The sequence below is a fragment of the Corvus hawaiiensis genome, chromosome 3 (assembly GCF_020740725.1).
Source record: "Corvus hawaiiensis isolate bCorHaw1 chromosome 3, bCorHaw1.pri.cur, whole genome shotgun sequence".
NCBI lineage: Eukaryota > Metazoa > Chordata > Aves > Passeriformes > Corvidae > Corvus > Corvus hawaiiensis.
This window is the reverse complement of record NC_063215.1, coordinates 1,148,042-1,161,088: the sequence shown is the minus strand read 5'-3', so window position 1 is coordinate 1,161,088 and position 13,047 is coordinate 1,148,042. Positions and strand designations below refer to the sequence as shown.

Sequence of the window (13,047 nt, the reverse complement as noted above, 5' to 3'; positions counted from 1 at the left end):
GCATGAATCCTGTGGGATCTCACCTGAGCTCAGTTTCTGGCGGGAATCCTGTAGGATCTCACCTGAGCTCAGTTTCTGGCATGAATCCTGTGGGATCTCACCTGAGCTCAGTTTCTGGTGTGAATCCTGTAGGATCTCTCCTGAATTCTCAGTTTCTGGCATGAATCCTGTGGGATCTCACCTGAGCTCAGTTTCTGGTGTGAATCCTGTAGGATCTCTCCTGAATTCTCAGTTTCTGGCATGAATCCTGTAGGATCTCTCCTGAATTCTCAGTTTCTGGCATGAATCCTGTAGGATCTCACCTGAATTCTCAGTTTCTGGTGTGAATCCTGTGGGATCTTGCCTGAGCTTGGTTTCTGGTCTGAATCCTGTAGGATCCTACCTGAACTGTCGGTTTCTCCTCTCCAGTGTCCCTCTCCCTTGTTCTTTCTCCTTCTCTGTCCTCTGTCCAGCCAAACACCTCAACGGGTACCTGGCCATGACCAGCAGGGCCCATCGCTCTCGCCCCACAGGGGAGATCGTTGTCAACATGGAACCCGAGGTTCCCATCAAGAAGATGGACACGATGGTGAAGCTGGAAGCTGTGAGTATCCGCGTGCCATCACCTCTTTCCTCATGGAATTGCCGATTTCTGAGGGGTTCCACCCTGAACTGGATCAGCAGCATGTCCCAGGGACGTCGGGCTGTGTCACACTGAATGTGTCTGTGCCCAATTACTTGACCAGAATGGGACTTTCAGCTCCTTCTCCCACCCTGCTGCTCCAGAGCTTCCTCCACAAAAACAGATTCCTGCCAAGATGCTCCCAGGGCTGGAGCCCCTCTGTTCTGCAGCCAGGCTGGGAGAGCTGGGAGTGCTCACCTGGAGAAGAGAAGGATCCAGGGAGAGCTCAGAGCCCCTTGCAGGGCCTGAAGGGGCTCCAGGAGAGCTGGAGAGGGACTGGGGACAAGGCATGGAGGGACAGGACACAGGGAATGGCTTCCACTGCCAGAGGGCAGGGCTGGGTGGGATATTGGGAAGGAATTGTTCCCTGGGAGGGTGGTGAGGGTGTGGGATGGAATTCCCAGGGAAGCTGTGGCTGCCCCTGGATCCCTGGCAGTGCCCAAGGCCAGGTTGGACGGAGCTTGGAGCCACCTGGGCTAGTGGAAGGTGTCCCTGCCCATGGCAGGGGTGGAATGAGATTAAATTTAAGGTCTCTTCCCACCCAAGCCATTCTGGGACTGATGGTTTGCACTCAGCTGAGGGTGTGTCCTTAACCTGCTCTCCCTCTCCCTGTTCCGTTCCATCCCGGGCGGCAGAATTCCGATGCAGTGGTGAAGGTGGATGTGGTAAGCGATGGATCTTCTCTGCATCCCTGCTCCCAACCCTCTGCTCCCTCTGCAGCCCTTCCGTGCCACTTTCAATGGACCAGGCACCCTCCCCAGCCCAAGCCAGGCAGGGACATCCCCCCTCTGTCCCACGACAGAGACACAGCAGCGCTGTCCTCTTAAGGGATGTGGCAGTGGCCTCGTTCCTGCAGTTTGGGAAGCTCTTCTGAGCCGGGATTTCTCATCCCAGCTGTCCCAGGAGGAGCCAGGCAGGCAGTGCCCTGTGGGAGGGATGCTGGGGATTCCCACCACAGCCAGACAGCAGCTGGGAAAGGTTCCCTCGCTCCATCAGGTGGGCCCAGGGTGCTTTGCTGGGCACAGTTTGACGGCTGCCATGGAAGATTCCAGAGATGTAGCCTGGGAAATGCGTGGATAAATGGGATGATGGAAATGTGGAGGTGTTTTGGGACTGCCCCATCCCTGAAAGTGTCCAAGGTCAGGTTAGATGGGGCTTGCAACAACCTGGAATAGTGGAAGGTGTCAGGATTAGAGTTGGATGGGCCATAAGGTCCCTTCCCACCCAAACCATTCCGTGATTCTGGCACTGTCTCCCTAACCTTGGTCATCCTTGGCTGTTTTGTGCCTCAGTGTCTGCAGCTGTAAAAAGGAGAAAGTTCGTGAGGCCCCCAAGCCTGGGGGGTCCTCCCTCGTCACCCCCCACCTTTGTACTTCCAGAGGCGATTCCCCTTCACCTGATCCCTCCCCTTCCCCGTCTGTGCTTCCCTTGTCCCTTCAGACCGAGGAAGAGAAGGAGAAAAAGAAAAAGAAGAAGAAAGGAGGAGGAGGAGGAGGAGGAGGAGGTGGCGGGGAGGAAGTGGAGGAGGAGGAGCCAGACGAGAGCATGTTGGATTGGTGGTCCAAGTACTTCGCTTCCATTGAGACGATGAAGGAGGTGGGTGAGGAGCAGCAGCGAGGGGTATCCAGGGGACATTGTTTCCTTACTGCAAGGTCTCCCCTAATTCCAGCTCCTTCCAAAGCCTTGGGGCTGTGCTGCGTCCCACGACTGTTACAGAATCCCAAAATTGTTCAGGCTGGAAAAGCCCTTGGAGATCATCGAGTCCAACCGCTCCCTGGCACTGCCAAGGCCACCACTGACCATGTCCCCAAGTGCCACATCCACATGGCTTCAAACCTCTCCAGGGATGGGGACTCCACCACTGCCCTGGGCAGCTTTTCCGTGAAAACTTTGTTCCAAATTTCCAGTGGCTTCCTTTCTCCCCCAGCAACTCCGGCAGCAGGAAGCAGCTGCGGCAGAAGCGGAGGAGAAGGAAGAGATGGAGATCGGAGAGGGTAAGGCCGGGAGTGAGAGAGGGAACATGGCAGGGAAATGTGGGACCAGGATTCCTCTTGGTGCTTGGACATCCCTTTGGGAATCTGCCGCAGCTCTCCGGCCAAACCGGACGCTCCCAGTGTGTTGTGTTTTCCCAAAAAGGGTCAATTTTTGAGGATGTTTTTCCCTACGTGTTGAGCTCTTTGTTGCTGTCCTAACGCGGGTGGTGAAGACAAATACACAATGTAGGGCAAGTTGTCTCACCTAATTTATCCATTTATAACATTTTATATATTATATATAATATATAATATATTATATATTATATATTATATATTATATATATTTTTTTTTTCACTTATTATCCTTTTATAAAATTATGGGATTGATTATGGCCTAAATGTGTTTTTCACTGAAGGAATTTGGGTCCGTAGCTCAGGTGGGCTTCTGACATTGCCTAAATTTGGGCAAGACTGATTTTGTCCCAAAAATGATGCAGGCCAAGAATCCTGGGACTGGTTGGTCAAGGGTGACTTTGTCCATCTGCTCGTGCTGCCAGCAGGGCTGGGAGGGGCGTCCCTGCGGAATTCCACCCTCGTTTTCCATATGGTCCATGTCCCCATGACAGAGGGTTGTTGTTGTGCCCAGGTGACACAAAATCCTTCAGCTGAGTAAAATTCCAAGCCTGCTTTCTTTTGGAAGACTGATCTTTATACCCCAGGAAAAATGAGGTTGGGTCTTGCTGAGCTTGGAGACAACTCTAAGCAGGTTCTTCTGGGCTTGCTCTGGTGTCCCCTGTGGTTTTCTTTCTGTCTCTTTAGAATGATCCATTTCCTTCAGCTCTCCCACTCCTTCTTCCTTTCCTCTTCCATGTGAAGTTTTTCCGTCTGTCTGTCCCCATCACTGGGCATTGTCCAGCCCTCATGAAAGCTGGCAGAGGCACCAAGGGACAGGGATTGCAGTGGGAGGAGAAGTTTCCTTTGAATTCACCTTTTCCAGCAGCATCTTCCCAGCTGTCCATGGCTGGTGATTGCTCTGAACGAGCTCTGGTGACCTGTGATTGCAGCTGCTCCTGGACAAACCGAGGGCAGCAGCATCCCCTCTGTATTCCCAGGCTGGGGTTCCACTCCCCAGGCTCCATAAAGCAGGAAAAGTCTCTGGCAGAAGCAAGAAGAGATGCTGTGGGCAGGACCAGGTTTTCTCACCGCTGTCGAAGTTCTCTGTTTTGTGGTCCTCAAAGTGATTCCTGCTCAGGTCAGTGCTGGAATTCCCTGCACAGAGACCCCCAGGCTCCTGGAGATGCTATGATCCAGAGCCAAGGAAAGAGGACAGGGCTGGGATGGGACTTGCAGGCAGCGGCAGCTGGCAGCTTTCATGCTCCTCTTCTTTGAAGGACCTTGTCCAAGCCTCGCCCCATCTCCCCCACCTTTCCTCACCCTCATTTCCATCTCCTCCCTCCCTCCTCACCCTCATTTCCATCTCCTCCCTCCACACCGTTCCCCCCCGGACTCAGAGACCAAACTTGGTGACTCTCCCATGAAAGGCTCCAAGGCTCAGGCGAAGAACAAGGACAAGTCCAAGGCACCCAAAGATGACAAGAAAAAGAAGCAGCAGCCAGTCCCCGAGCTCCCTGAGAAGAAGAAGCAGCAGAAGATCGATGAACTCAAGGTACTGGGGGGTGTTTCCAAGGAAGTACCTAATCCTAGGAATGATGTGCCTTGGGACACCTCTCCTAGGGATGTATCTTGGGACAAGGCTTCCCAGCCTCTCTCCATAGCTGGAAGGAGTCCGAGGTCACAAGAAAAGGGGTTGTCCTGGGATAGGCTCATCCTTGGGGCATCTTGGATATGCCACAGCTAGAGGGGAGAGTTTTCCTGCCTGGATGTGGCTGGCCCAGCTGGGATTCAGGGCAGGAATGGGCTCTGGTTCAGTGATCCCAAGGATTTCTTAGGATTTATGTCACCTGTGGTTCTGGGGCTCGGATGGAGTTTGGACCTGGGTCCTTGTCTTGGTTTGAGACACCCCCAGACAGTGGCCCCAATGGCCCCACCCGTTGTTCCGAGATGCCCTTTTTCCAACCCAGTAACGCTGGAGACCCTTCCTCTTCCTAGAAAAATCAGGCACTGGGAGCTGAGGTGTCCACGTTCACAGAATCCCAGGATCGCTGAGGCTGGAAAAGCCCTCCCAGACCATCGAGTCCAACCTGTGACCAATCCCTACCTTGTCCCCAGCCCAGAGCACTGAGTGCCACCTCCAGGAATTCCTTGGACATCTCCAGGGATGGGCACTCCAAACCTCCCTGGGCAGCCCCTGCCAAGGCCTGACCACCCTTTCCATGGGGAAATCATTCCAAATATCCAACCTGAGCCTGCCCTGGCACATCTTGAGGCCGTTTCCTCTTGTCCTGTCCCTTGTTTCTTCTGAGCTGTCTGAGTACTCACCACATCTTTTCCTCACCTTTATTTTTATCCCAAATTCCCTCCTTTTATATTCCTGTCATCTCAGGTCTTCAACAAAGAGCTGGAAGCAGAGTTTGACAACTTTGAGGATTGGCTGCACACCTTCAACCTGCTCCGGGGGAAGATCGGGGACAATGATGACAACGCTACGGAGGAGGAGCGGATAGTGGGGAGGTTCAAAGTGAGCGGTCAGGAATGTTGGCTGGGACCTCGGGGAGGGTGTTTTGGGATGGGTTTGCTTCCCTGGAGACCCTGGGCAGCAGGACTCAGCTGGGCCATGCTCTCCCTTGCACCAGGGCTCCATGTGTGTCTACAAAGTGCCGCTCCCTGACGACATCACCAAGGAGGCTGGATATGACCCCACCTTTGGGATGTTCCAGGGGATCCCCAGCAACGACCCCATCAATGTGCTGGTCCGAGTCTACATCGTGAGGGTGAGTGGGAGTTTGGGGTGTGACAGGCAGGATCCAGCACTCCCTTCCACCCAGAACTGGTCCTAGTGCCATAGGGATGGTGGGATTTAGATCCAGTGCATCAGGACCCGGGATGCCACTTGAGGACTGAAGCAGCTCCTTGGTTATGGAATGGTTTGGGTTGGAAGGGACCTTTAAGCCCATCCCCTTCCACCCCCTGCTGTGAGCAGGGACACCTCCCACTGTCCCAAGTTGTTCAGGCATATCCCAGGGTATCCAGACCCTGAACGGTGTCCCCAGGGCTGTGTGCTCCCACCGCTGGGAACAGGACAGATCCAAGCTCCTGCCAGATCCAGAGACCTCCTGCCGGCAGGTGGGATGGACCGGCGTATCCTAGTGCTCAGTTCCCATGGATAGTTTGGACCAGCCCAGAATGTGAGGTGTTGGTTCCTTCCACAGCCATGCCACCACCCCAGTGATGGTTCAGGATGGGAGAGAATGGGAGAAGAAGACTGGAATGGGATCTGGCAGGATCGAGTAGATCCACCTGAAGGACAGGGCACTTCCTTGAACATGTGCTCCTTGATCATTGATCTGATCCAGCCAATGCACGTTGTTCCTTTATATATGGAGTGTGCTCTGGAAAAAGTCACTTCCTGACCTCTGAGCTGGTCATCCACCTGTCCCCAGGTGTGGAGTTCTGCAGCCAGGCTCTTGGGAGGGGTCTCCATCCTGCTGGAAGCACCTGGGCTGCCCTTTGCCACCACCTTGTCTCAGTGTGCTACAAATGGAACCTGCTTTTGGTTCCTTTCCCACCAGCCTGGTTGTCCATCCAGAGCTGCTTCCCGCTGGGATATGGAGTCTCCCATCCATCACCAGGCTGGAATAGTAGACAACCTATTGGTTGGTCAATGCCAAAACCAACCAGGACTGGGTGGATGTGTTCTCACGTGGGCATCTGCTGCTGCGCCATGCTTGGAGGTGGGATTGGAGAGTTTGGGGGTCCTCACCCCCTCTCTGGGTAGAATCCAGTGTGGAGAGAACACAAGGGGAAGGGGACGGATGTTTCAGCATCTTGGTCAGGCTCTTGTTGAGGGTGTTTCCCGAGAGCCTCTTTTTTGCCTCTGATGAGATTCCAAAGGTGACTGTGGTGACATCTCAGGACACAGCCAGCTCCAGCCTTGCCCTAAACCAGGACAGGGATTAACACGAGGCGGGAATATCCCCGTTTCAATCCAAGACACTCTGTTTAGGGACTGAAGTGGCCGAGTGTTCTCAGGGATGGAGAACGAGCCCATCCCTGAATCCGTGACTGCCTGGGACAGCAGTGACCCATCCCATCTGTTCCCTCCAGGCCACGGACCTCCACCCCGCTGACATCAACGGGAAAGCCGATCCCTACATTGCCATCAAGCTGGGCAAGACGGACATCAAGGACAAGGAGAACTACATCTCCAAGCAGCTGAACCCTGTCTTTGGGAAGTGAGTCTGCGCCTGGAATTGCTGAGCTGAGCCTGCGCTTGCCGGCCCTCAGCCCTGCACCTGAGCTCTCCCGTGGCCGCTCCTTGAGCTGGAATGATGGGATTCATCCCACAGTGTGGATGTCCTTCTGGGATGTCCTTCTTTGCCAGTGTGTGGTCAGTGTAGGAGCAGGTGTTTAAGAGACGAACCTGAAATTTATCTGATGGGGGTGAAACACCCACTGAGGAATCATTAGACCTAAATTTGAGTGAGAATAAAAAACAAACTCAGTTTCAGAACTGTTGGGACATCCAGGTCAAGGATTTTCCCTCCTGTGGAGGGCTGGTGGGCCTGGCAGAGTTGGTGGTTGAGTTAAAACCCACCTCAGATGTCCTGCAGTAGTGGATGCAAATTGAACACCATCCATGGACTGGAGTATACCCACCTCCCCCCTGGCGGACAAACCACGGGTCTGTCCTGGGTGGCAGCCAGACCCTCCAGCTGCTTTTCTCTACTTCCCCCAATCCCAGATCCTTCGACATCGAGGCCACCTTCCCCATGGAGTCCATGCTGACCGTGGCTGTGTACGACTGGGACTTGGTGGGCACCGACGACCTCATTGGGGAGACCAAGATCGACCTGGAGAATCGCTTCTACAGCAAGCACCGGGCGACCTGCGGGGTGTCCCAGACCTACTCCATGTGCGGGAAAAGCCTTCCCTGCCCCACCTTCCACCTGGACCCTCCTCTGCATCACCTCCCACCCCGAGCCAAGAGCTCCCACAGGAATCCTCCCCCTTCACTGCCTGCTGATCCCGGAATGATTTGTTTTGGGAAGGACCTCGCTCCATCCAATCCTGCTGTGGGCAGGGCTTAACGGAGGAGTCTGCTGTCCCCGGTTTTGTGACCAGCACTAGGGAGCAGTGGAACGAGTTGTCAGGAGCCCAGGGCAGGAGGGAGGGACTGGGAGGACTGGTCGGACTGGGAAGAGGGTTGAGGTCAGGGCTGAAATAGGAGCAGAGCAAGTGGGGTGATGCCGAGCATCAGGAAGCAAGTGGGATGCACGGGGAATTCCAGGTCTGAGCCAAGGTGGGGTGGAAGATGTTTGCAGAAGGGGCACAGAGGGGTCAAGTCTTCTCTGAAGTTTCACCTCTGCTGCCTCAAATCCTTTCCCCGGCAATTTTGGGTCCTTTGTGGTGCAGTGGTTTTTTTTCTGGCAAAAGGGAAAAAAAAGTCTCTTTCCTCCCAACCTTTTTTTCTCTGACCTGGCCCTCCTGTTCCCAGCCATGGGTACAACACCTGGCGTGACCCCATGAAGCCCTCCCAAATCCTGTCCAAGCTGTGCAAAGAGGGAAAAGTGGATGGGCCGCACTTCGGGCCAGGAGGAAGAGTGAAAGTTGCCAACAGGGTCTTCACCGGCCCCACGGAGATCGAGGATGAAAATGGTATGGCGCTGTGGGGTCATCCCATGGGATGGAGGTTCTGGAGGGGAGCAGGGGTCTGGGGGGTCTGCTCATCATCCAGGGTTGGAATCTCAGACTAATTTGAATCATGGAATGGTTTGAAAGGGACTTCTGAAGGTCATCCAGTCCAACCCCCCCAGACAGATGTGGTGGCCCCATCCCCCAGCCCTGCAGTCACCATCCCAGTATGGGACCAGAGTCCTACAGACCCTCCAGGCCAGTGGGTTCCTCTTGGAATCACTCAAGGACATCCATGGACACCCAGAGTGACCGAAGCTGCCTCTGGAAACACCCCCCTGGCAGTGCATGTCCAAAGAGCAATGGAGACACCTCATGGCTTTTCCAGGGTGTAGGAAATAGTCATCCATGGAAATGCATTCCCAAACCATGGGATATGAGGGTTGCCTTCCAACACATGTGCCCAAGAAAGAGGGAGACGAGCCAGGACGGGTGAAGGAGAGGAGTTAAAACATGGTCAGCGGACATGGAATTGGTTCAGACAGGGAAGACTGGATGGGGATCTGGACCTTCTGTAGGGATAGAGAGAGGAGGGTGGAGTGAGGAAATGCCGGCTGAGGAACAAAGTGTTCCCAAGGGATGGGGAGGCAGTTCTGCACCTTGGAGCAGGGGTGGAGGCCCCGGGTGCTTTGCCATCCCTGTCCCAGTTGTCCAAGATCTCCTTTGTCCTCCAGGCCAGAAGAAGCCGACAGACGAGCACCTGGCGCTGGCGGTGCTGCGGCACTGGGAGGACATCCCGCGGGCCGGCTGCCGCCTCGTCCCTGAGCACGTGGAGACGCGGCCGCTGCTCAACCCTGACAAGCCGGGCATCGAGCAGGTCTCACATCCCAACGGGAACGGGAGCAGCCCATGGGGGCCAAAGCAGCCCTAACCCACCTCGGGATGGGCAGGTCACCCCGGGAGCCCAGCAGAGAAAATCTCCGGTGCCTCCCGATCCATCCTCATCCATTTCACCTCCCACAGTCCCTCCTGATTCCCCACATCTGGGGTACCTGGGAGCAAAATTCCCAACAGATTCCCAAGCAGAAGGAACTGGGAACCCCGGGATGCTGTACATAAAAGGCAGTGCTGGGAATTCCTTGGAGACTCTGAACCTTCTGGAGTCCTGAGGAGGACTCTGAGCCCATTTTGCAGGGGGAGGTCACAGCCCTGTTGAGTAAAGGGGGGAGAGCAGGAAGAGAGGTGGGCTCTGGTTGTTTTACAGACCTGATTTTGGTCAGAAATCTCCCAAAATCCAATCTGGGCTGCCCCACTGAGTCTTCCACAGGTTCCTTGTAGAGGCTGCGAGCAGAGAAGGGAAATCTCCCCTTGGTGCTTGGCTCACCCTGGTGAGGCTGATCCGAGCTCACGTGGAGATCATGGAATGGTTTGGGTGTGAAGGGCCTTAAAGCCCATCCAGTTCCACCTCCTGCCATGGGCAGGGACACCCTCCATGAGATGCTTCTGCAGGGGTGGAGAAGGATTCATGGCATGGGAGAAGCTTGTCTCGCTCCATGTCTGGCATGGCCGGAGGGATTGCTGTGGGAAGAGCGGGACACTCGGTGAGGAGGGGACAGGAGGGACCAGGGGAGCTGACAGTGTCTCTGCCACCCCGCAGGGCCGCCTGGAGATGTGGGTGGACATGTTCCCCATGGATATGCCAGCGCCTGGCCCTGCCATCGATATTTCTCCCAGGAAACCAAAGAAGTAAGGAACAGGCCAGCCAACCAATCCCAGGGAAAACGGGAGGTTGGGGATGGAGCCCATCTTCTCCCATCTCCTGCTGCTGCTCCATGGCCAGCCCAGCCCTCTGCTCAGGTTCCTCAGCCGTGCTGGCACTTCCAGAGATCCCAACACTGGAGGCAGTTCCAGAGCTGCTCCTGAGGGTGGTATCCCACCTCTTCCATCCCCTGCAGCTCCCGATCTTTCTTGGCTGTGTAAACTGGGAAATTCCATCATTCCCAGGCCTCGTCACGGGGCCAGGGCAAAGCAGAATGCCCAGCCCTGAGCCTCTCCTGGGCAGGGATATCCCAGGGCAATTTGGAGGGGGCTTTCCCAGGAGGTGATGGATAGAAGGAGGGGTGGTGGAGGCGACTGGGACAGCTGATCATTCCCAGCAGGAAAGAGCAGGCACAGACAGCGCATGGAGAGGGAAGAAGGACATTTCTTCCCGCGATATCCCTCCTAGCCCTCTCTCACCCTGCTGGCCTAGGTCCTTGGGCCCCTTTTCCTACCCCCAGGGCTGGGATACAGGGATGGCACTGGGAATCCTGCTGGGAGCCTCTTGTGCAGGCTTGGGTGGAGAGAACATCCCTGGATCCCAGCTGGGAGAGGCACAGCATGGGACAGGCAGGAGCAGACAGGAGGGGCTGGAAAAGGTGGAGGAATCCCATGAATGGGCTCAGCCAGGGCACTGCCAGAGGGAGATCCCAAAGGATTCCCAGGTTAAGGAAGCTGTGCTTCCCTCACCTGGGGGACTCCCTGGTACTTCCAGTGAGGTGCTGTGGCTGTGGCCATGTGTCCTGAGCCTCCCTCCAGCCTCACCTCTCGCTGCAGGAGCCGGGATTCTGCTCTTGCTCCAGCCACTCCCACTGTGGGAGCCACTTCCTCCATCACCAAAATTCCCAGCCAAGCAGAAGTGATGGGAAACACCCCAGCTGCTGCACAGTGCTGGGAATTCCTTGGAGACCCCAAACCTCCTGGAGTCCTGAGGAGGACTCTGAGCCCATTTTGGAGGGAGGTCACAGCCCTCTTGAGTAAACGGGGGAGAGCAGGAAGAGAGGTGGGCTCTGATTGTTTTACAGACCTGATTTTGGTTAGAAATCTCCCAAAATCCAAGCCTGGGCTATCCCCACTGATCCTTTGGCAAATTCCTTGTAGAGGCTGCGAGCAGAGGAGGGAAAGCTCCCCTTGGTGCTTGGCTCACCCTGGTGAGGCTGATCCAAGCTCACGTGGAAATCATGGAATCATGGAATGGTTTGGGTGTGAAGGGCCTTAAAGCTCATCCAGTTCCACCTCCTGCCATGGGCAGGGACAACTTCCACTATCCCGGGTGCTCCAAGCCCCATTCAAGTTTTGGACACTGCCAGGGATCCAGGGGCAGCCCCAGCTGCTCTGGGAATTCCATCCCAGCCCCTCCCCACCCTCCCAGCCAGGAATTCCTTCCCAATATCCCATCCATCCCTGCCCTCTGGCACTGGGAAGCCATTCCCTGTGTCCTGTCCCTCCAGCCCTTGTCCCCTGTCCCTCTCCAGCTCTCCTGGAGCCCTGCAAGGGGCTCCGAGCTCTCCCTGGATCCTTCTTTTCTCCAGGTGAGCACCCCCAGCTCTCCCAGCCTGTCCCCATAGCAAGAGTCCCATCCCTGTAATCATCTCCATGGTTGAGATCCCCTCTTGATCCCTGGGATCGATCCCTTTGAGCAGTTCCCTGTTCCTGGTGCCCGGCCCTGCTCTCTGGCAGCATCGCCCCGTCCCCTCCTATCCCATTCCCTGTTCCCATGCCTCACCTCCCTTTCCCTCCCTCGGGCAGGTACGAGCTCAGGGTGATCGTGTGGAACACCGACGAGGTCATCCTGGAGGATGACGACTACTTCACGGGCGAGAAATCCAGTGACATTTTTGTCAGGGGGTAGGTACAGCCCGGAGTTCCAGTGGTGCCTCCTCCGCTCCTCCCGGGGTGGGCGCCAGTCCTTGCTGGGGTAGGAGCGGGAAGAGGGGTAGGACACGGATGGTGCTGGGGGTCCCACCGCTGCCGGTGTCTCCTGTGCCGTTTCCTGCCTCTCCCCTCTCCTTGGCTGCACGTCCCACTGCCTGTGCCCGGTGCCCCGCTTGGAGCTGCGGGTGGTTGTCTGGAGCACCCCTGAGGTGGTTTTGGAACGCGATGCTTTCCTGGCGGGAGTGGAGATGCCTGACGTCTCTGGCAGGGCGTGATGAGGCCTCTTGGTCCCCTCTGCCCCTCTCTGAGTTTGTCTTGGTGTCCCCTCATGGCATTCCCACCATGACACCCCCAATTCCAGCATCTGGAGCCAAACTGGTGGTGGTTGTTCTGAAGGTTTGCTCCCATCTCCGCTTCAACCTCATTCAGCAGGAAGGGAAAGCCCCTTCCAGAATTCCACCACATCAGAGAGCCACAGAATCGTGGAATGCTTTGGGTGGGAAGGGACCTTAAACCTCATCCCATGGGGATGGGCTGCCATGGGCAGGGACACCTTCCACTATCCCAGGCTGCAGTTCTGTCTCTCAACAGACAAATCCCATGGGATGCAGCTCCAAGGAATCCAAGCAGAACCCCTGAGATCCAGGGAGACCTTGGAGCCATCCCAGCAGCTCCATCCCTCTGGAATTTCAGCACCTTTCATCCCTGGAAGTGTCCAAGGCCAGGTTGGACAGAGCTTGGAACAGCCTTGGGCACTGCCAGGGATCCAGGGGCAGCCCCAGCTGCTCTGGGCACCCTGTGCCAGGGCCTGCCCACCCTCCCAGGGAACAATTCCTCCCCAATCTCCCATCCAGCCCTGCCCTCTGGCACTGGGAAGCCATTCCCTGTGTCCTGTCCCTCCATCCTTGTCCCCAGTCCCTCTCCAGCTCTGTTCTGATCCCTTTCCATCCTGCTCTGCTCCAGCCT

At 56.0% G+C, this 13,047-nt stretch overlaps 1 protein-coding gene across 4 annotated transcripts in view; it reads left to right on the top strand.

Annotated features, from left to right (window-relative positions):
* Positions 1-13,047, top strand: part of OTOF (otoferlin) — an 80,721-nt gene that overhangs the window by 63,912 nt on the left and 3,762 nt on the right. For 2 of the 4 annotated variants that reach the window (XM_048298855.1, XM_048298857.1), the window contains 13 exons: positions 513-583; positions 1,297-1,326; positions 2,102-2,257; positions 2,589-2,655; positions 4,179-4,303; positions 5,141-5,275; positions 5,391-5,528; positions 6,862-6,989; positions 7,499-7,669; positions 8,252-8,412; positions 9,123-9,265; positions 10,046-10,134; positions 11,956-12,054. In XM_048298855.1, coding sequence (XP_048154812.1) covers positions 513-583; positions 1,297-1,326; positions 2,102-2,257; positions 2,589-2,655; positions 4,179-4,303; positions 5,141-5,275; positions 5,391-5,528; positions 6,862-6,989; positions 7,499-7,669; positions 8,252-8,412; positions 9,123-9,265; positions 10,046-10,134; positions 11,956-12,054 — 1,513 coding nt within the window. Of the gene's footprint in view, positions 1-452; positions 584-1,296; positions 1,327-2,101; positions 2,258-2,588; positions 2,656-4,178; positions 4,304-5,140; positions 5,276-5,390; positions 5,529-6,861; positions 6,990-7,498; positions 7,670-8,251; positions 8,413-9,122; positions 9,266-10,045; positions 10,135-11,955; positions 12,055-13,047 lie in introns of all 4 variants that reach the window. The other 2 variants (XM_048298854.1, XM_048298856.1) reach the window with 1 other exon arrangement.